Source organism: Pinus tabuliformis, chromosome 2_2 (assembly GCF_031772625.1).
Source record: "Pinus tabuliformis cultivar Carrire ecotype Pingquan chromosome 2_2, CPIR1, whole genome shotgun sequence".
Classification (NCBI taxonomy): Eukaryota; Viridiplantae; Streptophyta; class Pinopsida; order Pinales; family Pinaceae; genus Pinus; species Pinus tabuliformis.
In genome coordinates this window covers 1,276,421,190-1,276,447,564 of record NC_142300.1, presented here as the reverse complement: position 1 = coordinate 1,276,447,564, position 26,375 = coordinate 1,276,421,190, and the positions used below count along the sequence as shown (strand labels likewise).

Genomic DNA, 26,375 nt, shown 5'->3' with positions numbered 1-26,375 from the left:
CAAGATGAGTCTGATGAGGATGAGTTTATGGTCATCAAAAGAAAATCAGATGAGGAAAGTGATCATGATGAAAGCCAAGAAACATTATTCATGGCACTCGCAGATGAAGATGACTCAGGGCTGGAAGGAAATGTAAATGAACTGTTAATAAGTGCCATTGAAGAAAATGAGAAACTATGGAACAAAATCATTTCTCTCAAAGTGGAAAACGAGGAAATAAGAAGGAGAGAAGATCACTTGGAAGCAAAGCTTAAAGAGAAAGAAGAGACTTGTGAAGAACGTGAGGCCGAAATAGTGTCTCTGAGAAAGGAGTTGGAGCAAATTAAAAAGGGCTGTAAAATCTCTCAAATACTTGAGACTATTATGAAAAATCAAAAACCTCAACATGAAAACTCTGGAATAGGCTTCAAAGGAGAATCCTCAAGCACTAAGAATAGCGCAAAAAGGTATGCCGATGCACTTTCCTGCAATCCAAAAGATGAAAAAGTATGTTATCAAAAGTGCATCCCAGATCCCAAGAATGAAGAGAGAATTACTCCAAAGAAGAATGTGGAGTCGAATCATGGACACTACAGCAAATACAAATCTATACTCCACCAAGGGCCCATCGCAAATCCAAAGAACAAGGGAGGAGTAATTCCTAGGAAGGAAATCGACTCAAACCGTGGTTGCTTCAATAGGCACAAAACCATCTTTCTTGGACACTGCTTTCATTGTAAAAACTTCGATCATCAAGCCAGATATTGTATGGCTCGCAAAAGTGAAAAGACAAAGCTAAAGGACCGAATAATCAACTCATATGACCCCAAAAGGCAGGGACAAATCAAAACCTTCAATTCATTTGATCCCTTGACCAAATTTGATTTGATTTGCTCTTTCTGCTACAATAATGGACACTATGAACAAGACTGCCCACTCAAAGGAAGAAAGACGAGTAGCAAGAACTACAGCATGGATAAATGCAACCTGGCTCTATATGCTCAAAATAATGGAAACCATTGGTTTGTGGATAGTGGGTGCTCCAGACACATGACAGGAGACAGAAGGAAGTTTGTCTCACTAAGCAAAAAGGAAGGGAATGTGTCATTTGGAAGTGGATTTGACAGAATTGCAGGAAAATTAACAGTTACTCTGATCAATGGAAAAGGAAAAGCTCAAGATGCTCTGCTAGTTGACGGACTCAAACACAACCCCCTGAGTGTCAGCCAAATCTGTGATCAAGGACATAAGGTTGTTTTCAGCACCAAAGACTGTGAAATAAGGAACTCTGCCTCAGGGGAACTTGTGGCAAAAGGGGTGAGAACATCAGACAACATTTACATTCTGAACAAGATTCAAGAAAATAAATGCTACTTGAGTCAGACAGATGAGAGTTGGCTGTGGCACAAGCGACTTGGACATACAAGCTTCGAAAATCTGATCAATATCAGCAAGATCAAAGCTGTACGAGACATCCCAAGGCTGTTCAAACCAAATCAAGGAGTATGTGGTCCATGTCAACATGGAAAGCAGACCAGAACCAGCCACAAGACAAAGGAGCTCTCTACATCGAAGCCCTTGGAGATCATCCATGCTGATGTGTGTGGGCCAACTAGAAATCAGGGACTCCAAGGAGAAAGGTACTTTGTGTTATTTGTTGATGATTATACTAGAATGATGTGGATATATTTTATAAAGTTTAAATTTGAAACTTTTGAGTGTTTTCAGAATCTAAAAGCCCTAGTAGAAAATAAAAAAAATTCAAAAATTAAGTGCCTCAGAACAGACTGAGGGGGAGAATTCACATCAAACGAATTTAGTGAGTTCTGTAATATTCATGGAATTAAAAGGGAATTCTCTGCTGCCAGAATACCTCAGCAAAATGGGGTGGTTGAAAGAAGGAATAGAACAGTCCAAGAAATGGCAAGAACAATGCTATTAGCAGCAGACTTACAGCCTAGATTCTGTAGAGTAGTAGGGACAGCTGTCTATACATTGAATCGAACTCAATTAAGACCAAACTGTGAAAAAACTCCTTATGAGCTATGGAAAGGAAGACCTGCTTCGGTGAAGTACTTCAAGATCTTTGGAAGCAAGTGCTTCATAAAAATAAATGATGGCTCACCCGGAAAGTTTGATTCTCGGGTTGATGAAGGGATATTTCTTGGATACTCTACACAGAGCAAGGCTTACAAGTGCTACAATTATCGACTGAAGAAAATAGTGGAAAGCATTGATGTAAAGGTTGATGAAGATATTCCAGAAAAGGAAATTGAAGAACATGAAGATGACTTTCTCATTGAAGAAGAAGAACCTAAAGAAGAAGAAATAGATGAGGAAGAAGAAGAAGAAGAAGAAGAAGAAGAGGAAAGAGAACCACCTAATACCCCTTCAAAGATGAAGTATGTCCAAAGACATCATCCAGAAGAGCAGATCATTGGCGATAGAGATGAAGGTGTGCAGACCCGAAGAAGGATAACAATCACACCCAAGAGAAAAGTCATTGCCCTCCTATCTATGATAGAACCAGAAACATTTGCAGAAGCAAGTAAGGATCCTCATTGGGTAAAAGCCATGGAAGAAGAAATGTCCCAAATTGAGAAGAACAAGACATGGGCACTGATACCTCGTCCAAAGGACAAAAACATAATAGGAACCAAATGGATGTTCAAAAATAAAATGAATGAGGAAGGACAGGTTATCAGAAACAAGGCAAGACTTGTTTGCAAAGGCTATTCACAAATTGAAGGAATTGACTTTGAAGAGACATTTGCACCAGTGGCCCGTAAGGAAGCTATCAGCATGTTCTTGGCATTTGCTTGCTCAAAAGGATTCAAAATCTATCAAATGGACGTGAAATCAACATTTCTAAATGGGGAACTCAAGGAGGAAGTCTACATGGAGCAGCCAGAAGGTTTTGATCTAACAGCAGGAAAGGACTTAGTCTGTAAGTTGAAAAAGGCTTTATATGGGTTGAAACAAGCTCCTAGAGCTTGGTATGCAAGATTGGATCACTACCTACAACAACAAGGCTTCAAAAAGGGAGTGGCTGGAAGTAATCTATACATAAAGACAGATGAAGGTAAGTTACTAGTTGCTCTTGTTTATGTCGATGATCTGATTTTTGCTAGTAATAATGATGAAATGAGCCATGAATTTTCTCAAAGCATGTCAAAAGAGTTTGAGATGTCAATGATAGGAGAGCTGTCCCACTTCCTTGGACTTCAAGTATCTCAAACCAGAGCAGGATTGTGTATATCTCAAACCAAATATCTAAAAGACATGCTCAAAAAATATGGAATGGAGGACTGTGCACCCATGAGCACACCTATGACCACAAACTGCAAACTGAGCAAAGATGATGACTCCCCTCTAGTAGATGCAACTCATTACAGGTCAATGATTGGAGCCCTTCTATACTTAACAGCTACAAGACCAGACATAATGCAGGCAGTAGGAATGGTGGGAAGATTTCAATTTGCTCCCAAACAATCCCACTTATTAGCTGTAAAAAGAATTCTCAGATACCTGAAAGGAACTTCTGATTTTGGTCTTTGGTACCCAAAGAGCTCAACACTGACTGTCACTGCATACACCGATGTTGATTGGGCTGGAAGTATAGATGATCGGAAAAGTACTAGTGGAAATGCGTTCTTCCTAGGAGACTGTTTAGTATCTTGGCTCAGAAAAAAACAGTCATCCATATCATTATCCATAGCCGAAGCCGAGTATATTGCTGCAGCAGACTGTTGTACTCAGATACTATGGATGAAGGAAGCTCTAAAAGATGTCGACATATGTACAGATCAACCGATTACCATCTATTGTGACAACACAAGTGCTATCAGTCTCAGCAAAAATCCAGTGATGCACTCAAGAACCAAACACATATCAATCAAGTATCATTTCCTCCGTGAGCAAGTAGCTGAACAAAACATTGTCCTGGAATATATCAATACTAAGGAGCAGATAGCTGATATTTTCACAAAACCTCTTCCTCTAGAAGCATTCGAACATCTGCGTCAAAAGATGGGGGTTATTTCTTTATCATCAATCAATTTCATTCATAAAGATGTAGCAGGACAGGGGGAGCAGTTTGACAGGGGGATTCCATATGTATTCCTTTGCCATTGATGTCAAAGGGGGAGAGCAGAAGAATATTGCCATCAATAACAAAGGGGGAGATTGTTGGACACAGATTGTCATTGATGTCAATATGGCAATATTCGAGGAGCAAGAGGAGCCATATATGTATATGTCATGTATATATGCCAAAGAAGAGGAGCACACAGAGCAAACGGAGGAAGCAGAGAAACAGGGTCATCAGAGAGCTTATATGCATGCAATTAACAGGGTCATCGGGAGCCATCGGAGGAGCAACGAAGGAGAAATGAAGGAAGCAGATGGATGCAAGACGTGTATATATATGTATTTACCCATCGGAAAAACCATATGTATATGCATCTAACGCAAACGGAGGCAGAAAGACTTGGGTATATATGCTTTAACACTATAGGCAGGGAAACTATGCATATATAGGCAAATACACTATCGGAGGTGGATTGCAGACTTGAAACCTTATACACGGGAGCGCTGAGACATATCGGGTCCGGTACCTCATATCGCATTGCTATAAAGGAGTGGTCTACGTTAAGGTCTAGATTTGGACTCGTGCGATGTGCGATCGCCGATAGCGATATCACATCGGACCTCCATCAAGGGCAACCCCCAATTGCGATGAACGCATGTGGACCCGCTGCTACATTACAATATGACTTAACCTTCATCGCATCCATCGCAGATCGCAAGCCGAGAAGCCTTGCTGCATGAAAGCGCCGATTGCGATAAGGCTATGGACCCGATGGGCATATAAACCATGGTTTAATACCACATCACATCCGGTTCATCGGAGCAGTGGAGGATCGGCCGTCAGCCATCGGCGGAGTCATGGGTCCAAAATATAAAGGATCCTCGGGAGTCACGAATCGCCGATTGCGATTTAATCGCGGACCTGATGCAGAAATAAACACGGGTGTAACACACTTCCACTGTGTTTTCCTGTGTAATCGTGTTTTTGGCCTGCGCAGGGTTCTTAGGCCGAAAGGCCTATGATAACTGGTCTGTAACTGTTCCGACGGTTCAGAAGGTTGAACGTCAGTAAAAAGGGGTGAATCATGGCAATTATGATTGCGATCGGGACAAAACATCTCCGTTTAATTGAAAACACTCTGTGTATGCCGCAATCATTGCCAAGAGGAGCATTGTTACAGTAAACCAAGAGGATGTGTTCTCCGTGGATCGTTTGGACCAGTCTAATGAATCTACGTATTCCCAGAAAGTCAGTGAACTTGCATAGCGCAGAGGAAGCCGCAGCGATCGAGGAGGAAGCCTAAGAGGCGGTGTAAGCGGAAACGAATGGACAGAGGCATGGGAATGTATAAAACAGTAAAAACAGAGAACTGTTGGTGCTGTTGTTGTGGCGGTGAAGAACCAGAGTGTGAGGAAGCAGAAACAGCAGAGGCAGAAGAGGAAGCAGAAGTAGCGGAGGTTGTTGAGGCAGCAGAAGCATCAGAGGCATGAGAATAGGAGTGAGAGAACCTCAGCTGAATAGAGTGTAGCAGCATACCAATTTATACCAAGGTTGGGTTGGAGCCCAAGAGGTTGGAGCCTCAGAACTAAACAGGACTGAAGTCATTGGGGGTAGGTGCTCCTAAGTGCAGTACCACTACAAAACAGAGTTGGTGCTCTGGAGGTTGGAGCCTCACTAAAGTCCAAGTTGGAGCTTGGCAACTATTTACAATCAGATATATACTTATATTGTATTTATTTCATTGCACTGTCTTGAGTTTTAATAAAAGCATTAATTCCAGCTGTTGATTACTGTGTTCTATGTATACATATACATATCTATATATGATTTTGGCAATCACTAGAACAATTAAAAAAATAATAAGAAATACTGATTCACCCCCCCCTCAGTATTTCCAACAAAATAATTAATGAATGAAGGTATTACAGACTTATGTGCTGGTGTGTGTCTATGTTATTTTAGGCAACAGATCGATCAGATTGCAAAATACACAGACACTGGAAAATGGAAAATAGTAGGGGAAGCACAATAAGCAAATACAAGAACACAACAAATTAATAAGGAGTTCACCCTATTCTCTAGGGCTACGTCTCCGGTCCAGCTTTTCAATGGTGGCCTTCTTTTATTGTGTCTTTAAAGCAGAGATTTACAATGAGGAGCTCAATTGAGTCTCTTGAAACAGATAATGCTTGGCAGGGTGGTTCTTGGATTCCCCAAGCCACTAGAGTGCACACACTCTTTTCCTTTCCAAGTCTTGACCTCTCTAGTCTTTTAATGGGAGGAGCTCAATGTGGTTCAATTCCCGATAGATCCTCACAGGGATTGCTTGAACCTCTCAAGCCTTTTGTCTGCTTGATGCTGCCTTAGGTCAGCTTGGCTCTCTGTTTTCTGCTTCTTGCTTCACTGTCTCTTTCGCCTTTTCTTCCACTATTTCTTCTCTGGTTCTTCGTCTCTTCTTCCTTGTTCTGTTCTCTATCTGTCCATGGCTTAAAGCCAATTTGTCCTTGACTGTTTGCTTCCTCTTCCGCCACTTCGAATCGCCTGCTGCTGTTCGCTTGGAGTTCCCTGACTTTGCGTCATCGCCAACGTCTCATAGGGAGTGGCCACTTGTCCCCTCATGAACTGTGCCAGCTCGTCCTCAACGGTTCAGTATTTTAGTTACACTGTGTAATGATTCATCCGCCAACTCAGTGGTCAAATCGGACTTGAGACTTTTATGTGTCGCGGCTTAATTCCCCCGTCAAGTCCGGTTTCCCATTGGGCGCCATCTCTGCTGTCAGATCTGGAGCCCCCAGATCCTACGGTGTTCGCTCATTTCGCGCGGTTGACTTGCTCGACCGTTAGCGCGCGATGAGAGGCGGTTTTCTCTCTCATTGCCGGACACGTGTCATGCGCTGAATGGAATCGCTCGTTTTTTGTCAAATCCGCTTACCACCCAAGGATGCCTCCGATATACCGCTGGTTTTTGGAGCACGGGACCCACCTTTCGCCTTAGCGCCTTCCCTATGGTTTCTTGGCTTCCATGCAACCGAGCGCTTCGGGGTTTTTCCTTCTCGAGGGGTTTTGCCTAGCGATGCTTGATAATCGCGCATTAGAAATGGCCTCCGTTTCCCGATCCAGGCTTCCTAACTGCCAGTTTTGCCTCCTGCGCGGTCTCCATGGGCTTCGGTCAGCGTGCTTTGACCAAGGTCCTCATCGTTCCTTGCTGTTTGCAAACTGCCACTGTTCAGAGGTCTTCCTGATCGCTCTTTGTTCATAAGCCTTTGAAGTCTGTCCTAATTTGATACAGTCATAGAACTTGGATAATTTTCATGGATCCAATTCAGATCAATACTAGCAGCTGATAATACCATGATGTGCACTGAAGAGTTGATAGTTGATGTTGGAAACAAGTCCCTAGTTAAGAGGGAGCTTGGGAAGTTTCTGGGTAAGAAGGAACTTGGGTATATTCCTTTTATGGGATTGATGCCGATACTCTTTGAAGATGTGGTAGGGCATCCAATAGGAAATTCCTTGAGGATGTGTTATTTCAAGACAGGAATTGTCCTAGAAGGACATACCTTGTGAACATCTGGGTGGGATATGTGCCTTAAGAGACAATGATGATGGTGTTTATCAGTCATTGTCTCGCGAACATTGTGGTCTGATCTTGTGGAGAGATAGAGTTGTTAGTCAAGGCCTTGCTATGTGACAATGTTGGTTGGTATGATGAGATGCAATGAGATAAGCTGAAATAATAGCTTATGAGACGGATTACCAATACAATTTTTCTTATGAGATCTCTTCAATTTGAGAATGTCCATGTACCATTATGAATACCTCCCTAGTTAAGAGGGAGTGTTGAAATAAGTAACCAGGTTTGATATTCATAAATATGAAATGTACTCTTGAATCTTGTATATTGTAAAAAGAAAGAAAGAAATATTATTGTTACTTTTGTAGCATGGGTTTCATGCTCAAGGTCATTTTATTTAGAGGTCAAGCACCCATTGAGTGCTTGTAGGGTTTGTCATAGAGTTAAGAAGTTTAATTGTCATTTGAAGAAGACCCATAGGGCATATTGTAACATGTCAAAGAATTATTTTTGTATTTATAGTATCAAAATACCCCTCCAAGACCAAGTTGGCCTGGCAGCTAAGAAGTCACCTTATTAGGGCATGTCATCCTCCTTGGAAGCCTATATACAGGAGAGAACTCGACCTCCTATGGACACTTGCTCACTTCTCATCATCCAGGTGAAGAAGAGGCAGAAGAAAGGCAAGCGAACAAGAATAGAAGGAAGAAGGACGAAGTTTTTTGGTTAATTCTCTCTCTCTCTCACATGCGAAGATAAGGCTAGGGTTTTTGCAGTGGCAAGATCGAAGTTGTCAAATTGTAGAAAGAAGGTCGAAGGAAGGAATTTTAGGTCACCTTTTAGCCCTAGAAGGAGAAGCAACCCAAGCGAAGGAGCAAGGAAGCCTTGGAAGCCCTAATTTCCCTCACACGTGTGGAAGCAACAACTGTTGCAGGGATCTAAAAGTTCAGACTTGCAATAGGCTGAAATTCTGTCTCTGGGGGCCAAAATTGTGCAGCTGGAAGAGATTTAACTGGCTTTGACTTGGATAGAAGAAGCACATCATCAAGAAGGTTTGACTTGGTCTTGGAAGGGTATTGGTCTTGGTCTAGAGGTCTTGGAATTAATCATTTGAAGAATCTATAAGAAGAGAAGAGCTTTGCGGGTTTTCCTCTCAAGAGGAGAGGCTTTGGCCCTGGTTGATAACCTATATCTTGTATCTCTTATTTCATTGTTCTCTCATTGTTTCGTAGTTGTTTGATGATAAGAACATAATAATGATGAAGTAACAAAAGAAGCTAATCAAGTTAAGTAAAAATAAATCACAAGCAGTTATTAAAGTAAGATAAATCACTTAATTTAGTTGCCCCCTAGATTTCTCAACACTATAAACCTCCAAGCACAAGTCAGCCTTGGCAGTGAGAAGTCGGCCTGAAAGAACACATTCGAACCCCACCGATGTGTATTAATAGAAGCAGATTCAACCTCATTAGACACCAATTCAATCATCTTAAGCAAGAAGTTCAATCTGTAGCTAGGAACATCAAGAAAGCTAGAGCAAAGGTCTAGAAAGCAAGGAGAAGTCAAGAAGAAGAAGAAAAATCTGATTTTGGGTTATTTTTCCTCTCACACATGCAAAAAATCTAGGGTTTCTGCAACTAGTATAGGGCCAAAGTTGCAGGTTGAAGCTGGGGGCCGAAGTTGAAGCTGAAAGCTAGTTGAAGCAGAATTGATCCTTGCTTATTTGGCTAATCGCTGACCTTACTGGAAGGGCTTCTTGGAGGGTTGAATTGGTGCTTGGAGAAGGACTTGGTCTAGGGTTTTGGGTCTTGGTTTTCTCATTTGAAGTAAATTCTATAAAAATAAAAGAGATTTTCTAGGTTTTCCCCTTGGAAGGGTTTTTCCTTGGCTTGGAGCCTACTATTTGTGTCCATTGTCTTTATTGTTTTTGTTTTTGATAATTGTTTGATGAAAAGATCTCATATAGAAACACAAGAAGATAACTAAATTTTACAAACAATTATTAAGGTTAAGGAGAAATTGAATGAATAAGTTGTCGTACTTTATTCTCTAACAAGATCATGGATGGGGGGGGGGGAAATAGGAATCCAACTTATGCAACCTTTCTTGCAATGAGAAAATGGAGAACTCAATGACCAAGTTCATAAACTTTCGATGAAGAGCAAGCTCGAGCATATCCTCCTTATGGCATGAAGAGATAGATGGCTCATACACATCCACAATCACATCATCCCGATTATTGAGGAAGGAACAAGTTGGACTACAATCATATCTAGGGAAGAACCACAACCCCCGTTTAGGGCATTGGGAAGGCTCAATTTCATGGCTGTCAAGAGAGATTCATAAAGAAGGGCGTCAAACTCCTCTTGACTACTAATGACATCATGATCATTGTATCGAGGATCATCATCTTGAAACATATAAAATAGGTCTTTCCGGTGAGCCATTTCTTGCCATTCATATTTTCATAAGATTTTAGATATGGAGTCGCTAGAGTGAACTTAAAACAGCTTGAGAGATGCTTGCTTCACCCTACAAGCATTGAATTTGAAGTTCAATGAAGAATTAGGGCTTCTTTCTTCCAATTGAGTCGCTAGAAGAGGATCTATGTTGTCGTCAATGGAATCACCTCTTCAAATATTTGACCAAGGAGGCAGACCTGCTTCATCCCCAACAACGGCCCCAAAAATGTTACCACACAATCTAGCAGGACCTTTAGGAAGGGAAACCTAAGGGACAACTTCTAAACTGTTAAAATTGGCAACTAGGGCAAAACTTCATGTGGGTCATCTTATTCATGGCTGATAATATTTTTATTATATTCCTCTCGTCGAGAGTTGTAGGATTGATATAAAGATCATCCGATTCCGATAAGTATTCATGGAGATATGAATTTATTTTGATTATGGAATTATAATCAAGCCGACCTACAACTCATGTAGGCTCAGAAGCCCAACAGTCGCATCTATTCAAACACCAACATTGTATATAAATACAGGAGGAATTTTCCTCATTTGGACTCACTCATCTCATCACATCTCTCTCTCTCTACTGCGCAGAAAAGAATCTCTTCTCTACTGCGCAGAAAAGGATCTCTTTCTCACACATTTGAAGCTGGAAGCTGCTGAAACTGAAGCTGCAATTGCAGAAGTAAAAATTGACCTACATGGACTAGAAGATCTCCTCATCTGAACTTCACTGTAGGTTCATCTGAATCTCTTCTGAAAGCCGCAACTTTTGGTGGTGGAATCAAGTCAATCCGACGGACGGTTTGCAAGATATTGATTGCCCTAGTTTGAAGCCGGAAGCTGCTGAAACTAAAGCTGCAACTTTAGAAGTAAAGTTTGACCTGCGTGGACTAGAAGATCTCCTCATTTGAATTGCGTTGTAGGTTCATCTAAACCTCCTCTGAAAGCCACAACTTTTGGTGGTGGAATTAAGTCAATCCGACAGACGGTTTGCAAGATATCGACTGCCCTAGTTTGAAGCCGGAAGTTGCTAAAACTGAAGCTGCAACTGCAGAAGTAAAGTTTGACCTGCGTGGACTAGGAGATCTCCTCATCTGAACTGCGATGTAGGTTCATCTCAACCTCCTTTGGAAGCTGCCACTTTTGGTGGTGGAATCAAGCCGATCCGACGGTCGGTTTGTGAGATATCGTTTGCCCTAGTTTTGATGATGACGCCGCTAATGCTGATGCTGCTGATCTAGGGTTTGCTACTACTGATATAAATCAAATTTATTGTACTATTTCTCTTTGCTGAATTATTGAAGATAAAAGAAGATTTGATCAAAGGGTTTCCCCACACATTGTGGGGTTTGTCCCTGGCTAGCCGCCACATCTTGTGTCTCTTGTCTTGGCTTGTTTTCTGTTGATCGTTTAATGTTCTATCTGCACTTTACTTTATGTACATGTGATTGCTAATCTGTGGAATATAATAAGAAAAAGAAGTAAATTGTTATAAGCATAGAACATACCATAACTTAACATGGTATCAGAGCTGAGGTGAAGACAAAGCCTGAGCAAGAGCAAGAGCAATCACCGAAGAGAAGATTGGCAAGGCTATCCTAAAAGAACGAAGGGGTCCTCAACACTCTTTCCTGCCGAAGACAAGCTCCATGAGAACGCTGACTGTCACGGATGGAAGATGTCTATCGATCTAACCCCTGAGGATCAAGGAGTGTTGGACCATGTGAGAGGCAATATTGTTGAGCCTCCATCAAATGCATCCGTTGCTGCAAGGAACAAATGGAAAACCAGTGAAGTCTAAACAAAGAAGATCATCTGAGACTTTATTGACAAACGCTTGGTGGCCTACATCTCCGATATGGACACCTCCAAGGAAATCTATGATAGACTGGTGAGTTTATTCAAAGTAAATGATGCAAATCAAGTTTTGTTTCTTAGAAATAGGTTGAGGAAAATCAAGAAGGGTAAAGATGAGAGTATGCAAGCATACTTCTTAAGAATCACCGAGATCAAGAACTATCTCCTATCTATTGGGGAGACTATTACTGACAGAGAAATGGCACTCACAACTCTTGGAGGATTACCATCCGAATGGTACGTGTTCAGGACTACTCTTCTGAACAATAATGTAATTCCTGGTTTCGAGGAATTAATGGCTAGATGCACTCAAAAAAAAGAAACAAGGGTAGAAGAGAAAAAAATGCCCTTGCCTAAAGGTCCTCCTGCTGCCTTTTCTTCTCCTGCTAAGAAAAGAAATAATTCCGAGTCTAAATCGAATAGAAAGATTGGACCTAAGGGTGGAAGAAAAGGATGATGTTACATCTGCGATAAAGCAGGTCACTATGCAAGGGAGTGCCCTGATAGAAAGGACTCACACCGGGATGATGATCAAAATCCCTCTGATGGCAATCAAAGGAATGACAAATTCAATAGCAAAGGTAAGAGGAGAGTTGGGAATCAAGGAAGAGGACAACCATTCAAGAAGGCTAGAAATTCCAACATGTATTAAATGCACCTGACCTCAAAAAGAACCTAGTGTCCATCTCGGCAATGGAAGACAAAGGCTACAAGGTAACCTTCAGCGATGGCAAGGTACATATATGGAAAAATAATGTTAAAGATGCCTTTACTTTTGGGTTTCGTGTTGATTCATTATATTAGGTCGATGGAAGTCCACTAGGTGTCATATCTTATGACACATCTCTTCAGTCCGAACTTTGGTGTCGAAGGTTTTCCCACCTTCATTATAAAGCTCTACCCGGTGTAAAGACAAATGGTGACAGGGATGCCCGAATTCCGAGTAGAGAAAGAAGGTGTATGTCCAGGATGTGCCGAAGGAAAGCTCAAAAGGGGACCATTCTCCTCAAGCCAAAGCAAGACCTCCGATATATTACAGTTGGTTCACTTAGGCATATCTGAGGCTGGCATTAGGAGGGAGACTACTACACCACATACTCCAGAGCAGAATGGTGTGGCACCGTACGATTGTGGAAGCTATCTCTATGATGATGTAACAATGCTTGATGTGGAAGAACCGATGGATCCTATTTATCCACCTGAGCCTTCCTCTTCCAAGAAGAGGCCTTCATGGCTTAGGGGGATACTTGATGATGCTGAAAGACATGCTGCACCCCGAGGAACCTTCCGTGAAAGTAAGAAACCCAACAGGTATCAGGGATACCTGACCAGTATGAGCACAATCATACAAAATGAGCCTTCATCATTCTCAGATGCCGTCAAGCATCAAGTATGGAAGGATGCTATGGCCATTATGGAGAATGATGTCTAGGAAGTAGTTCCCAGACCCCAGGACAAGACAATTGTTACTTCAAAATGGCTTTACAAGATAAAGCATGCAGCAGATGGAAGTATGGAAAAGTATAAGGCTTGTCTTGTTGCTCATGGTTTCTCCCAGAAGGAAGGTATAGACTATGATGTGATATTTGCACCTGTTGCCAGATATACGACCATCCGCTCGATCATGGCCCTTGCAGCTTCACAAGGATGGAACCTACATCAGATGAATGTCAAGACCGCGTTCTTGCACGGTTCGATCAAAGAAGAGGTCTATGTGGAGCAACCCGAAGGATTTGAGATTTATGATCGAAAATCTCATGTATGCAGGTTGAAGAAGGCTCTCTATGGGCTGAAGTAAGCACCCCGAGCATGGTATGAGATGATCGATAGCTACTTGATGAAGCTGGGATTAACTAGGAGTGACGCTGATCCTAACCTTTACTTTAAGGTTGAAGATGACAAGCCTCTCATACTGGTGTTGTATGTGGATGACCTCTTTCTAACAGGTGCATACCCTCTCATTCACAAATGTAAGAGGGAGTTGGCTTCTGAATTTGAAATGAAGGCCCAAGGACTTGAATTGTGGTAGAAGCCAAGGGAAATTTTCCTATCTCGAGGAAAATATGTGGTAAAGATATTGGAAAGATTCGGTATGTTGAACTGCAAGCCCGTGACTACCTCGAGGATCTTAACTTTTAGAAGTTATATGGTAGTGATGTTGGACCAGATTTGGGAAATGCCTCTGAGTTTCATAAACTCATTCGCATTGATGTTCTTGGTGAACCTCCGTCCGAACATATGTTTTGCAGTTAGCATTGTGAGCTCCTATAGGGTTGAGCCTCACTGGATTGATGCCAAGAATCTTCTTAGATATCTTCATGGCACAATTACTAATGGGTTAAGATAAACTGCTAGAGATGTGAGACTACTTGGATATACTGATGCTGATTGGGCAGGCAGTGTGGTGGACCATAAGACCACTTCCGGGTGTTGTTTCACCTTGGGATCTGCTTCGATATCCTAGATGAGCAGGAAGCAGAAGTCGGTGGCTTTAAGCACCGCCGAAGCAGAATATTTTGCTGCTAGCATGGTCTCCTGTGAGGCAGTATGGTTGCGAAAGCTCTTCAGTGAGCTGTTTGGATTTACATTGGATACCACTGTGATTCTCTGTAACAACCAGAGGTGAGATTTGATTATTGAGGAATCCCGTATTTGTCGATTGCTCCAGCAGATAGATATCATCTGGGATATGGTAAGTTGATGAGCAAGGAGGCTCCATCGCATTAAGATGATGTACAGGTCGATACACCTTGTCAAAGCCCCAAGGAAAGATCTAATCTGTGATTTTCTCAAACGACTTGGAGTCGTCAAGAAACCCTTGTACAGGGGTCCTGCATGTTGCATACATTAAGCTCTGGGAGCTCTGAGGGCTTGCGGTTCTTACTGGAGCAACATACGACCACAGGGTGACTCACCCTCCCCTGGTGGTGCGCACTGGAACAAGATGATTCGCTCTCTTGTGGAACAGGATGACTCGCTCTCCTGTGTAGCAGGATGATTTGCTCTCCTGTGAGGCCTGGATTGATGTGTTCTCCATGGCGATTGTAGCAGGATTGATGTGTTCTCCTGTGAGGCCTGGATTGATGTGTTCTCCATGGCGGCCTGGATTGATGTGTTCTCCATGGCGATTGTAGCAAGATTGATGTGTTCTCCTGTGAGGACAGGATTGATTAGTTTTCCTGTCGAGGCATCCTACCCATGCAGCTTGGGATTCATGGGAAGTACCTCTCATCTGATCAATGAGCAGGGAAATGGGGTTAGGGACCATATTAATACTATCGATGGACGCATCGTTGTATCTACCATACTCCCTATGCTAGGATGACCTCCATTGATCTCGGATCAGTATGAGTGGTTTGAGACACTCTCTTGTGATATTGATCTGGGATCAATAACACTGACTTCGGGACAGTAAGAGTGATATGACACACTCTCTTCAGATGAAACTAACTTCGGGTCAGCAGAGAATGGTACGAGACATTCTCGATCAATTCTTCTTCTTCATGGTTCAGTAGAGCAGAGCAGAGCAGAACAGAGCTCAGCAGAGTAGAGCAGAGCAGTGCAGGGCACTGATGGCAAAGATAGTACAGTCGGACAGATGGATTAGCGGATGGAGTTCTCCCTAGTTGAGAGGGAGTGTTAAAATTGGCAACTAGGGCCAAACTCCATGTGGGTCATCTTATTAATGACAACTGATATTTTTCTTGGACTCCTCTCATAAGAAAGATAAGTAAACTGCTATAAGCATAGAACATACCATAATTAACATGGTATCAGAGCTGAGGTGAAGACAAAGCCCGAGCAATAGCAAGAGCAATCACCGAAGAGAAGATTGGCAAGGCTAGCCTAAAAGAACTATGGGGTCCTCATCACTCTTTCCTGCTGAAGACAAGCTCCGTGAGAAAGCTGACTATCACAGATGGAAGATGTCTATCGATCTAACCCTAGAAGATCAAGGAGTATTGGACCATGTGAGAGGCAATATTGTTGAGCCTCCATCAAATGCAACCGCTGCTGCCAAGAACAAATGGAAAACCGGTGAAGTCAAAACAAAGAAGATCATCCGGGACTCTATCGACAAGCACTTGGTGGCCTACATCTCTGACTGGAACACCTCCAAGGAATTCTACGATAGACTGGTGAGTTTATTTAAAGTTAATGATGCAAATCAAGTTTTGTTTCTTAGAAATAAGCTGAAGGAAATTAAGAAGGGCAAAGATGAGAGTATGCAAGCATACTTCTTAAGAATCACCGAGATCAGGAACGATCTCCTATCTATTGGGGAGACTATTACTGATAGGGAAATGACACTCATGACTCTTGGAGGATTACCATCCGAATGGTACGTGTTCAGGACTATTCTTCTGAACAATAATGTAATTCCTAGTTTCGAGGAATTAATGGCTACATGCATTCAAGAAGAAACAAGGGTTGAAGAGCAAGAAATGCCCATGCTTAAAGGTCCTCCTGCTGCCTTTTCTTCTCATGCTAAGAAAAGAAATAATTCCAGGACTAAATGAAAAAGAAAGGTTGGACCTAAGGGTGGAAGAAAAGGACGATGTTACATTTGTGATAAAGCAGATCACTATGCGAGGGAGTGCCCTGATAGAAAGGACTAACACCAGGACGATGATCAAAATCCCTCTCATGACTATCAAAGGAATGACAAATCTAATAGTAGAGGTAAAAGGAGTGCTGGAAGTCAAGGAAGAGGACAATCATTCAAGAAAGCCAGAAATTCCAGGTATGAATCCAACATTGTTGAAAATAAGCAAGATGAATATTATCTACTAGCTGCTCTATCTATCTCTTCTCCTTCGGACTCAATGGGAATTTGGCTCATTGATAGTGGTGCCTCAAGGCACTTCACTGGTTACAAAGAAGTTCTCCATAATCTAATAGAGAAGGAAACTAAATTGGAAATTGTCCTTGGAGATAATATGAAATATCCCGTGAAAGGTGTAGGCAATGTCCCTCTTAAATTGAATCAAGGTAATACGATCCACTTACAGGATGTATTATATGTACCCGACCTCAAAAAGAACTTGGTGTCCATCTCGGCAATGGAAGACAAAGGCTACAAGGTGACCTTCAGCGATGGCAAGGTACATGTAATGGAAAAATAATGTTAAAGATGCCTTTACTCTTGGGTTTCGTGTTGATTCATTATATCAAGTCGGTGGAAGTCCGCTAGGTGTCATGTCTTATGACACATCTCTTCAGTCCAAACTCTGGCATCGGAGGTTTTCCCACCTTCATTATAAAGCTCTACTCGATGTAAGACAAATGGTGACAGGGATGCCCGAATTCCGAGTAGAGAAAGAAGGTGTATGTCCATAATGTGCCGAAGGAAAGCTCAAAAGGGGACCATTCCCCTCAAGCCAAAGCAAGACCTCCGATATATTACAGTTGGTTTACTCAGGCATATTTGAGGCTGGCACCAAGAGGGAGACTACTACACCATATACTCCTGAACAGAATGGTGTGGCGGAAAGGTAGAACCATACGATTGTGGAAGCTGTCAGTACCATGCTCCATGATCAAAGACTTTCGAAGTTTCTATGGGCAGATGATGTAACAATGCCTGATGTGGAGGAACCCATGGATCCTATTTATCCATCTGAGCCTTCCTCTTTTAGGAAGAGGCCCTCTTGGCTTAGGGGGCTACTTGATGATGCTGAAGGACATGCTGCACCCTGAAGAACCTTCCGTGAAAGTAAGAAACCTAACAGGTATCAGGGATACCTGACCATCATGAACATGATCATACAAAATGAGCCTTCATCATTCTCAGATGCCGTCAAGCATCAAGTATGGAAGGATGCTATGATCGGAGAATATGAGTCTATTATGAAGAATGATGTCTGGGAAGTAGTTCCCAGACCCCGGGACAAGACAATTGTCACTTCTAAATGGCTTTACAAGATAAAGCATGTAGTAGATGGAAGTACGGAAAAGTATAAGGCTCGTTTTGTTGTTCGTGGTTTCTCCCAGAAGGAAGGTATAGACTATGACGAGATATTTTCACCTGTTGCCAGATATACCACCATCCGCTCGATCATAGCCCTTGTGGCTTCACAAGGATGGAACCTACATCAGATGGATGTCAAGACCACTTTCTTGCATGGTTCGATCAAAGAAGAGGTCTACGTGGAGCAACCCGAAGGATTTGAGATTCATGATCGAAAATCTTATGTATGCAGGTTGAAGAAAGCCCTCTATGGGCTGAAGCAAGCACCCCAAGCATGGTATGAGAAGATCGATAGCTACTTGACGACGCTGGGATTCACTAGGAGTGAAGCCGATCCTAACCTTTACTTTAAGGTTGAAGATGACAAACCTCTCAAACTGGTGCTATATGTGGATGACCTCTTCCTAACAGGTGCAGACCCTCTCATTCACAAATGTAAGAGGGAGTTGGCTTCTGAATTTGAAATGAAGGACCTAGGACTGGTGCACTATTTCCTAGGACTTGAAGTTTGGCAGAAGCCAGGGGAAATTTTCCTATCTCAAGGAAAATATGTGGTGAAGATTCTGGAAATATTCAGTATGGTGGATTGCAAGCCCGTAACTACCCTGATGGAGCTTGACTTCCAAAAGTTAAGCGGTAGTGCTGCTGGACCTGTTTTACGACATGCCACTGAGTATCGTCAACTTGTTGGAGCATTAATGTTCTTGGTGAACTCCCGTCCAGACATATGTTTTGCAGTCAACATATGGTTGAACCTCACCACATACATTGGATTGGTGCCAAGAATCTGTTGAGATATCTTCGTGGCACAATCACTTTTGGGTTAAGATACACTGTCAGAGATGTGAGACTATTTGGATATACTGATGCTGATTGGGTAGGCAGTGTGGTGGACTGTAATAGCACTTCCGAGTGCTGTTTCACCTTGGGATTTGCTTCGATATCCTGGATGAGCAGGAAGCAGAAGTTGGTGGCTTTGAGCACTATCGAGGCAGAGTATATTGCTGCTAGCATGGCCTCCTGTGAGGCAATCTGGTTGAGGAAGCTCTTCAGTGAGCTGTTTGGATTTACACTGGATACCACCGTGATCCTATGTGACAACCAGAGTGGGATTCGTTTGTCAGAGAATCCCGTATTTCATGATCGCTCCAAGCATATCGATATCAGGTACCACTATATTCGAGATATGGTGCAGCGGGGAGCTATAAGGCTCCAGCATATCGGTACAGATGAATAGGTCACCGACATTCTGACAAAGCCCCTAGGGAAAGTCAAATTCTTGACTTTCCGAGAACAACTTGGTGTTGTTCAAAGACCCTCTGATGAGGGTCCTGTATGATGCATTGAGCTCTGGGAGCTCCGGGGGGGTGCGGGGTACTTCTTGGAGCGACATATGACCATAGGGTGATTCACTATCCCTTGGTGGTGTGCATGTACACCCCGTGGCGACTATGTAGCAGGATGATTGGTTCTCCTATGAGGTCTGGATGATGTGTTCTCCATGACGATTATGTAGCAGAATGATTAGTTCTCCTGTGAGGCCTAGATGATGTGTTCTCCATGGCGATTGTGTAGCAGGATGATTAGTTCTCCTGTGAGGACGAGATTGATTAAGTTCTCCTGTGGAGGCATCCTACCCATGCAGTCTGGGACTCATGGGAAGTACCTCTCATTTGATCAATGAGCAGGGAAATGAAGTTAGGAACCACAGTAGTACCGATAGACGCATCGCTGTATCTACCGTACTCCCTACGCTAGGATGACCTTCATTGATCTGGGATCAATGATACTGGTCTAGGACCAGTGGTAGGAGTTGTACCCCCTATGACACTGACTTCGGTTCGGTTGAGGACTGGTCTGAGACCAGTGGTACATACTCTGAGACTGACCTCGGGTCAGTGCAGCACTGGTCTGGGACCAGTGGTACACTCTCTGAGCCTGCAATACTGGTCTAGGACCAGTGGTAGGAGTGGTACTTACTATGACGCTGACTTCAGGTCGGTTGAGACTGGTCTGGGACCAGTGGTAGGAGTTGTACTAACTATGACGCCGACTTCGGGTTGGTTGAGACTGGTCTGGGACTAGTTTTACATTCTCTGAGATTGACTTTGAGTCAGTATGATGCATCCTCGATCATTTCTTCTTCTTCTTAATTCAGACAAAAGCAAAGCAGAATAGAACAAAGCAGAGCAGAGCAGTACAGATCAGTACAGGGTACAGGCAGAATAGAGTAGAGCAAAGTAGATCAGAACAAGGCAGAACATAACAGAGCAGAGCAAACAAAGCAGAACAGGCAGAATAGAGCAGAGCAGGGAAGGGTCAAGATGTACAGGGCAGTGCATTTGATGGATGAATAGTAGCGACCGACAGACAGATTATAGATGGAGTTCTCCCTAGTTGAGAGGGAGTGTTAAAATTGGCAACTAGGGCCAAACTCCATGTGGGTCATCTTATTCATGGCTGATAATATTTTTATTAGACTCCTCTCGTCGAGAGGTGTATGATTGATCTGAAGATCATCCGATTTTGATACCTATTTATGGAGATATGAATTTATTTTGATTATGGAATAATTATCAAGCCGACCAACAACTCATGTAGGCTCAGAAGCCCAACAGTCGCATCTATTCAAACACCAACAGTTGTGTATAAATACAGGAGGTCTTTTGCTCATTTGAACTCACTCATCTCATCACATCTCTCTCTCTCTCCTGCGCAGAAAAGAGGCTCTTCTCTACTGCGCAGAAAACAGACTCTCTCTCACACGTGGAAGGAAGGACGTAGTTTTAGGGCTGCAAATGTAGAACCAAAGTTTGACCAGTTGTGTATAAATACAGGATGTCTTTTGCTCATTTGAACTCACTCATCTCATCACATCTCTCTCTCTCTCCTGCGCAGAAAAGAGGCTCTTCTCTACTGCGCAGAAAACAGACTCTCTCTCACACGTGGAAGGAAGGACGTAGTTTTAGGGCTGCAAATGCAGAACCAAAGTTTGACCAGCGTTGACCAGAAAACTCCCTCCTCAGAACTGCGCTGTAGGTCCATTTGGACCTCGTCTGAAGGTCACATTTTTTGGTGGTGGAATCAAGCTGATCCGATGGTCGGTTTGCGAGATATCGACTGCCCTAGTTTTGATGATGAAGTTGCTAATGCTGATGTCGCTGATCTAGGGTTTGCTACTGCTGATATAAATCAGATTCTCTTTGTACTATTTCTCTCTGCTGAATTATTGAAGACAAAAGAAGATTTGATCAAAGGGTTTCCCCACATTGTGGGGCTTGTTTTTTGTCGATCGTTTAATGTTCTATCTGCACTTTACTTTATGTACATGTGATTGCTAATCTGTGGATAATAATAAGAAAGATAAGTAAACTGCTATAAGCATAGAAGTTACCATAATTAACAAGAGGTGTAGGATTGATCTAAAGATCATCCGATTCCGATAAGTATTCATGGAGATATGATTTTATTTGTGTTATGGGACAATTCGTCAAGGTTGGCCAATAACTAATCTGCCTCCTCTTGTGCTCCACATTTTACTATAAAAGGAGGAGGTCCTCAAGTCATTTAAACACTCACTTCTCCTAAGATCTCTCTCCACTCGTTTGGGTTAGTGGCTAGAGAGGTCAAGAGAGAGAAGCCCTAGACGCAGTGAAGAAAGGGTTCTATGTGCCTTAGACGCAGTGGAAGAACGTAGCCCTAGCAACAATCAAAGGGAGCTCAAATATGCAGCCAAAAGGAGCCCTAACAGTTGTCTAAAGGAGGCCCTAATATGCGGCCAAAAGGAGCCCTAACAGCTGTCTAAAGGAGGCCCTAATACACAGCCAAAAGGAGCCCTAACAGCTATCTAAAAGAGGCCCTAATACCCAGCCAAAAGGAGCCCTAACAACTGTCTAAAGGAGGCCCTAATATGCAACAAAGAAGGAGCCCTATACGAAGCCAAGTGGAGGCCCTAATCCGCAGCAAAGAATGGAGATCTACCCACTGTTTAGGGGAACTTCTACACACAGCAAGGCAGCCCTAATCTGCAGACATGAGGAAGCCTTAAAGGAGCCTTAACTGCATATCTAAGGAAGGGTTAAATGTACCCTAGACGCAGTCTATACATGGTTAAATGCAGGCCTAAACACAGTCACCTTAACACTATTCTAGGCCGCATTTGTGGAGGGTTTCATGTGCCCTTAGACTGCTGTGAGAAGGGATCTGAATGGTTCCTTATATGCAGTCTCATGACTGCCCTAGCCACAGGAAAAGAGAAGGTTACAGCAGTTCATTAGTGGGACGATTTGGGAGGTCTACTATATCAAGGAGGACTGTTATGATGCAGCGTGGAGGGCAGCAACTCATTGGAGGACAACCACAGTAATTAAGAGCAATTCTGGGCCAGCTTAGATGGGCTGTTAGGGACTGTGGTCAGTACCCTAATCATTCCCTGAATTGCAGCATTACAACATGTTCAAGAGTTGACATTTCTATAGACTAAATGTTGCTGCGTTAATATTAAATAATGATTGGACACTATCTGGGATACTTTGTTGCTATGTGCTAGGCCAGAGGCCATAGCACCATAGCAAGAGTTGTTATGGGCAGTGTATCAGGGTGTGCAGCACAAGTGTATCAAGGTGCAACATAAATATATCAAGATGCAGCACAAGGGGATGCAGCACGATAGGCACAGTAAGTTACAGTTTGAAGATGCAGTGCAAGGAGGTGCAGCATGATGATATGGTGTAGCAGCATGATGTGTGCAGCGTGAAGATGAAGAGCAACATGGTGCAGTGCTGTGATGAGACATCGTATGATGGTGCAACACTTTGATAGGGTGATGGAATCACATGAGTCCATATCAGTTACCTCATGAGACATTTTCTTAGAGAAGATCTATGTTCTTATCTTGTCAAGTCAAAGTGTTGACTTTTGATGTATATGTACTATCTCTCTCTCTCTCTACTAACTATTGAAGAACATATAAGAAGAATTGATCAAGGGTTTCCCCACATTGGGGTTTGTCCCTGGCTAGCGCCACATCTTGTGTCTTCTTGTCTTGGCTGTCTTCTGCGATTTATGTTTATGTTCTATCTGCAGTTTACTTTAATGCTGATGTGATTGCTAATCTGGAAGAGATATTGAGCTAACTATGAAAATTGAAATAAATTGCTCTGAGCATAGAACATACCTAAAATTAATAGTAACACACTCCAACCTCTTTTATTTATAGGAAAAGGGATGAGTGTTTGAAGGGAAAGACAAAGAGATGTGTTTCTTGATGATGCGAGATGTGTTTCTTGATGGTGATATGGGTTTCGACAACAATGTTGAGTTGCTATTACCAATTTTGATCTTAATGGACTAGTACTAGAGCTGGTCACTTTTGATGATGGTGATCCTGTTGAGAGGTCATTCTCCACACCAACAAATGTAGATCTTGGATTGGATATAGAAGAGGAGGAGGATGGAGATGGCCGTGACAATGGTGGTAATTTTGATGATCTTGACGTGGAGGAGGACCATGGTCAATGACAAGCTATGAGATTCTTCAATCTATGGTTATAGTATCTACCCTATTTTGTATTTGCCATTGGCATTCCCACCTATAGTATTAGTGACTTAGCATATATGTAATACTTTTTTATTTTTGATGACATCAAATGACTTAATGAGAAAATTGCAGTTTATGGTTAAGTTAAACTTGTAGTTTTTCACATTTGTGTATGGAATATTGTAATTTCTAGTGTGTATGATTATCATTGATGTAGTGAGTTGTAACTAGTTTCTAATTTTGAATATATATATATATATATATATATATATATGTCCAGTGTCCTGTTTAAGGGGCCTACCTGTTCCATGTTGGGTACTCGTATTCACATGTTTGTGTCCCATGTCCCTGTGTCATGTGACTCGGATATTGTTCCTCTAATTTAGCTGTGGTCTTTTGCATTTATGACCATATTTTTATTTTAACAATTAAACATTATATTTGTTGCACCTATGTCTTTTGCAAAAGAGAGGTGGATTGAGAGATGTGTTTCAAAGCTTCTTTTGTGTCCTGAAATCAAGGAAGGATATGATCCTCTTGTTAAGCATTGTGCTTGCGCATATATATTTGTATTCTCACTACAAAAGGAAACATTACTGTTGACTGGAATCATGATTACTCTTTCTTCTTCATGTTGCTCGCTCTTGCTTAATTATAATACTGCAGAATCCATGCCTCCCTTGGTATCATCTGTACTGTAACATTAGTTCCTTACCAGAATATAAGCTTAGTATCAGTCACACATATATAGACAGTAGAACTGTGCTCAAATTCTCAAAACAGCTTTAAATCTCATTTTTGGATATTATAAATGCAATCATTTTTTTATGTCAATTAGCTACTTCTGCTCTTTGGTTTTCTTTTCTTTTTGGAGAATTATGATTTTATGTTGGCACTTACTCGTCATTTGATAATTGTCTCCAGAAACGAGCATTTTCCAGCGACTTTCATTTCTGGATAGGTTCCTGTATGCGTGGATATTGGTTGACATGGTGCTAGCAGTAGCCATTGGGTACTTTGTGAAGCGAATCAAGAAAGCCTTTGAAGTGGCCGAAATTAGTTCAGTGTCACTACCTATATGCATTGGTCTATGGGTTATGATGTACCCAGTTCTATGCAAGGTCCGCTATGAACTTATGGGAAAAATGTTGAAAAGCAGGGAATTGGGTAGAAACTTAGTCCTGAGTGTGTGCATGAACTGGATAATAGGACCAGCTCTTATGACAGGTTTGGCGTGGGCAACACTGCCTGACCTCCCAGGCTATCGTGCTGGTGTTATTTTAGTGGGAATTGCAAGGTGCATTGCCATGGTCCTCATCTGGAATGAACTAGCAAAAGGAGATGACCAACTTTGTGCTGTTCTAGTAGCTGTGAATTCTATTCTGCAGATTATCTTTTTTACTCCTGTATCGCTTTTCTACCTGAAAGTGGTTTCTAGAGGTGATGAGCTACAAGTTAACCCATGGGATGTTGGCAAAAGTGTGCTACTTTTTCTGGGAGTGCCTCTTGCTGCAGGAATTATCACTAGATTTTCTTTGCGGCGTGCCTTTGGAAATGACTGGTACCAATTCAAATTTATACCTTTCATTGGGCCTTGGGCACTTATTGGACTTCTATATACAATTTTTGTGATGTTTTCTATTCAAGCACATCACATAGTTACTAACATTGGGGAGGTTTTCCGTGTTGCGGTCCCTCTAATACTGTACTTTGGAATAGTGTTCTTTTCATCCATTGCTTTTTGCAGATTTCTGAAAATCTCATATCCCCAGTCTGTCACACAGTCATTTACAGCATCCAGCAACAATTTTGAACTTGCAATAGCTGTTGCAGTAGGAACCTTTGGGATTGACTCAGAGCAAGCCCTAGCTGCGACTATTGGACCTTTAATTGAGGTACCAGTATTACTTCTTTTTGTTTATGTCATACTTGCTCTTAAGACAAGGTGGTTTAAATAAGTTGCATCTCAGCCTGGCAAGCTGTGTACCTGCTGGAATAGTTGACTCAAGGTGGTTCAGATAAGTTGTGACTCAGTCTTTTAAGCTTTGTATCTGTTCCAGTCAATGACTTGGTGGTATATAGGATTAGTCGTATATATGCGAAATGTAAATCAACTTCTATTTTGTACTGTACTTTATGATCCATATTGTACTAAGGGTTATTTATGACTACGACACTCTTCGATTCTTTTTCGTTTTAAAGGCATATTGAAATACTAGTCAAGCATTGGTTATTTGAAATTTAGCTAGTGTAAATTTTTCATTTCTCCTGCTATTAGTTATATTTTCTTGTCATGTTACTCAACCACATTTTGAGGAGGGGTTGTCGTCCATTAGAGGTTAATTGTAATTACAATGAAACCAAGTCTCCTGAATGCAGAAGAAGAAATTGGATTTCAGATTATCATTATGCTACTGCTTGCTGTATTGTTGTATTATTCATCCAGGAGAACTGAATAAAGCATCTCATGCATTTGTGATTAGTTGTTAATTTATGGAGTGACCGTAGCTCATGACAGAGTTGAAGTAGAGATCAGATTTGAAACCAGTCTGTTTGTTAGCCTTAGCCAGTTTACGTTTAGAAACACCACCACCTCTGGTTCAAACCAATGTTTTAAAAGTGGAATTGGACTTGGAATAGGCTGAATCAGATCGGAATCGGCTGGCAACTCTGTTTATGAACTGGCTTACTAAAAAATACATAAAATATGAAAATTCTAATTCAAAAAATATATATTCATGAACATGAATGTTAAATAAATTGAACAGGCTGGTCTGGCACATTACATATCGGAACCGGTCGTTTCTGTACAGAACCGATCACGGAACCAGTTCAAGGGTCAATGCGCCCCTTTTTAGTGTCAAACCGTCGGCCTAACCAGGTGGTTCTGGCTTCTT

The 26,375-nt window shown here is 42.1% G+C and overlaps 1 protein-coding gene across 2 annotated transcripts in view; it reads left to right on the top strand.

Annotated features, from left to right (window-relative positions):
* LOC149198137 (uncharacterized) overlaps nucleotides 1–25,649 on the top strand; it is a 220,565-nt gene extending 194,916 nt beyond the window's left edge. The window contains exons 3-4 of one of the 2 annotated variants that reach the window (XM_089406117.1): nucleotides 24,403–25,039; nucleotides 25,226–25,301. In XM_089406117.1, the coding sequence (XP_089262243.1) occupies nucleotides 24,403–25,039; nucleotide 25,226 (638 nt within the window). In that variant the 3' untranslated portion in view covers nucleotides 25,227–25,301. Of the gene's footprint in view, nucleotides 1–24,402 lie in introns of both variants that reach the window. The other variant, XM_089406116.1, reaches the window with a different exon arrangement.
* The last annotated feature ends 726 nt before the right edge of the window (nucleotides 25,650–26,375 follow it).